This window comes from Olea europaea, unplaced genomic scaffold, assembly GCF_002742605.1.
Source record: "Olea europaea var. sylvestris unplaced genomic scaffold, O_europaea_v1 scaffold4460, whole genome shotgun sequence".
NCBI lineage: Eukaryota > Viridiplantae > Streptophyta > Magnoliopsida > Lamiales > Oleaceae > Olea > Olea europaea.
In genome coordinates this window covers 9,845-12,855 of record NW_019262766.1, presented here as the reverse complement: position 1 = coordinate 12,855, position 3,011 = coordinate 9,845, and the positions used below count along the sequence as shown (strand labels likewise).

At 37.6% G+C, this 3,011-nt stretch overlaps 1 protein-coding gene across 1 annotated transcript in view; it reads left to right on the top strand.

Annotated features, from left to right (window-relative positions):
• The window catches only part of LOC111388008 (ABC transporter B family member 9-like), a 9,596-nt gene extending 9,339 nt beyond the window's left edge, over positions 1-257 (top strand). The window contains exon 4 of the mRNA XM_023012664.1: positions 158-257. Within this exon, the coding sequence (XP_022868432.1) occupies positions 158-257 (100 nt within the window). The remainder of the gene's footprint in view (positions 1-157) is intronic.
• Positions 258-3,011: the final 2,754 nt, after the last annotated feature.

The following is a 3,011-nucleotide window of genomic DNA, read 5'->3' as shown; positions in this document are numbered from 1 at the left end:
GGCTTTCTAAAAGTTGAGACCATATTTTTAGGCCCATATTATACAAGTATTCATCATCTTTTCCCTTAAGAAAGTGCTATAGAATCCCAATGACTTCGAGAAGGTTAATGAAATCGCTTGTAGAACTTAGTGAATTTGATTTTATCTTTGAATAAAGGACTTTTGTTAAAGGACAGGCTTTGGCAAATTTCATGGCAGTATTCATCCCTAATCAAGAAATAGAAGAAGAAATGAAACCTAATGAGCCACCTACTTGAAGCCTTTTCTTTGATGGCTTATCGGGAGACACTGGATCTGGAGCAGGGGTGGTCTTGGTTAGTCCGAAAGGACACAAGCTCAATTGTGCTATAAGGTTCTGCTTCAAGGCCACCAATATGAAGTGAAATATGAGGCCCTTCTAGTTGGCCTAGATTAACTAGGGAGATGTAAGTGAAAAGGTTGGTCATCAGCAGTAATTCTCAGTTGGTGGTTAGCAAGGTTAATGGCAATTTTTTAGATAAAGATAAGACCATGACTACCTATCTAAAACTAGTCATGACACTCTTGCCAGCTTTTGAAATTTTGAATTAGTACAAACCCACGCTCAGGAAATGCTCACACTAATGTTCTTTCAAAATTGACAAGCAGCAAAGATTCGAACTACTCACAAATGTTCCTATAGAGCACCTTTCTAGACCCTCTAATGCTAAAGAAGAAGTAATATAAGTCAAAGATACTCCTCCATGAATGAAGCCAATAATTGCATTCCTCAAAGATCAAGCCATACTCTCCGACAAAGAGGAGGCATAGAAGCTCAAAAGACGAGCCGTTCACTTCATTTTCCAAGATGATGTCTTATACAAGCGGAGTTTCTCTTTGTCCTTGCTTTGATGTATAGGTGTTGAGCAAGCCACCTATGCACTCCAAGAAATTCATGAAGGGATATGTAGCAACAGCATGGGAGGATAATCTCTAGCATAAAATATGTTAAGATAGGGATATTATTGGCCCACACTAAAAAAGGATGCACTACAATTTGCAAAAAGGCGCGATAATTTGCAACGTTTTGCAATAGTTCAGAGATAGACTTCTCAAGAGCTAAGTGATGTTTCTAGCCCCTAAGCATTTGCCAAAAGGAAGAAGTGGTGCTAGCTTCGTAATTATTGCTATTGACTACTTTAAAAAATGGGTCGAAGATAAACATCTGGCCAAAATTACTGAAGCAAATACTTCCAAATTTTTATGGAAAAATATCACATGCCTGTTCAGAATTTCCCATACAATTGTTTCTGATAGTAGCTAACATTTTAAGAACAAGAAGGTCACAAGCTTATGTGAAGAATTAGGAATCAGAAAGCACTTTTCTTCCCCACATCATCCGCATGCTAATGGATAGGTTGAAGTTGTCAATATGATCATCAAACTCACACTCAAGAGGAAATTGGATGCATCTAAAGGGGCTTGGGTGGATGAATTATCTCAAGTCTCGTGGGCCTTTAAAACTACTATTAGAACAACTATAGGAGAAACTCCTTTTTCCATTGCTTACGGAGCTGAGGCTATGAGTCTAGTTGATGTGGGTCTATCATCTTCTCGTCGCATACATTTTAATGAAATATCTAATGACGAGTTGAGAAGGTGTGAACTAGACTTGTTTGAAGAAATGAGGGATAAATCCCAAATAAGGTAAAAAAAAGAAGTCATTTTTCCTGAATGATCTTGTGCCACGAAAGGTGTTCCTATCTTTTAAAGAGTCACGAGTCGGAATCCTTGGCTCCAATTGGATGGGTCCTTATTGCATCAGGAAAGAGGTTTGACCATGAATCTATAAAATTGAAAGTATGGATGGAAACGCAAAGCCTCATCCATGGAATGAGGAGCATCTATGTTGATAATAAAAGTTTGCTATATTGAAAGTCTTTACCATAAAGAAAAAATGCTCCTGTTAACAAAATTTAAGGAAGAAGCATCTAAACGAATAAATCGTCCCTATGAAGCATGGGCATTTCAATGAAAGGATGGATCCTAAAATGGATTGCCTCCTAACTTGCGAAGTTATTTAAAAAAGCTTAAGAGATGGAGCTTAAAATAACCCTTAACCAATGTTTAAGGAAATCTCAAAATAAATGAACTATTTAACCCCACGCTCAGAAAATAAATAAAAAGCGCACGAGCTGCCAACATTTATAAAAATTACGAATACAAACTAGTCTCAAATAACAAAATGAAGTGCTACAAGACATTGACTTCATAAATGAAAATGCTGTAAATATAGTAAACAAGAAAAATGTGTTTCATTCATTAAGGAAAATATTATAACTATGGGCTTAAGCCATTTACATGAAATAGAAATAAAAATTTACTAAGGCCCTATCACTAAATGGGTGGAAAATGAGGAGGCACAATGGGTACAATGGCGTTTGAAGCTACCTTAGCAGTTTTTCTTCAGTAGCTTTATCTTCAATTTCTATCACATGGCTGTACTTCACCAGAGTTTGAAGCTCTTCTTCTCACTCCTCTAAGAATTCAGACCTTAACTTAGAGGTGTTGAAGGTCTGAGAGTTCACTTCAATCCACTCAAACACCTCAGTATAGGCATGCCTTTGCCAATACTTAGCAAAACTTTGGCATGCCTCCGTAAGGTGGAAGTTGGCAATGTACCGCTTCTCAGCTTCATTGCCAACAGATTCAACTTCTATCATTGCTATCTCCACTTCCTCTGTTAAGCCAAAAATTATAGAGTTCAACTTTCCCATCTACTATTTCAAAGTAGTATTTTCTTTATTGGCTTTCTCCAGGCCTCAACAACCAGCTTTTGATGGGCCTTAGAAGTCTCCACCCGCTTCGACATGGAGGCTACCTCACTTTGAGACAAGTGGACCTTCTTTTTAAGATTATCAATTTCACCAAGGTAGAAGCAAGTTTCACGAACTCCTCAGCTTGTAGTTTCTTTAACGCCTCCACCTCAGTTTTTGCTTTTTGGCTGCTTCCTTAGCCTAGGAGGTCTTATTGGTAAACTCTTTCTTTTTTTT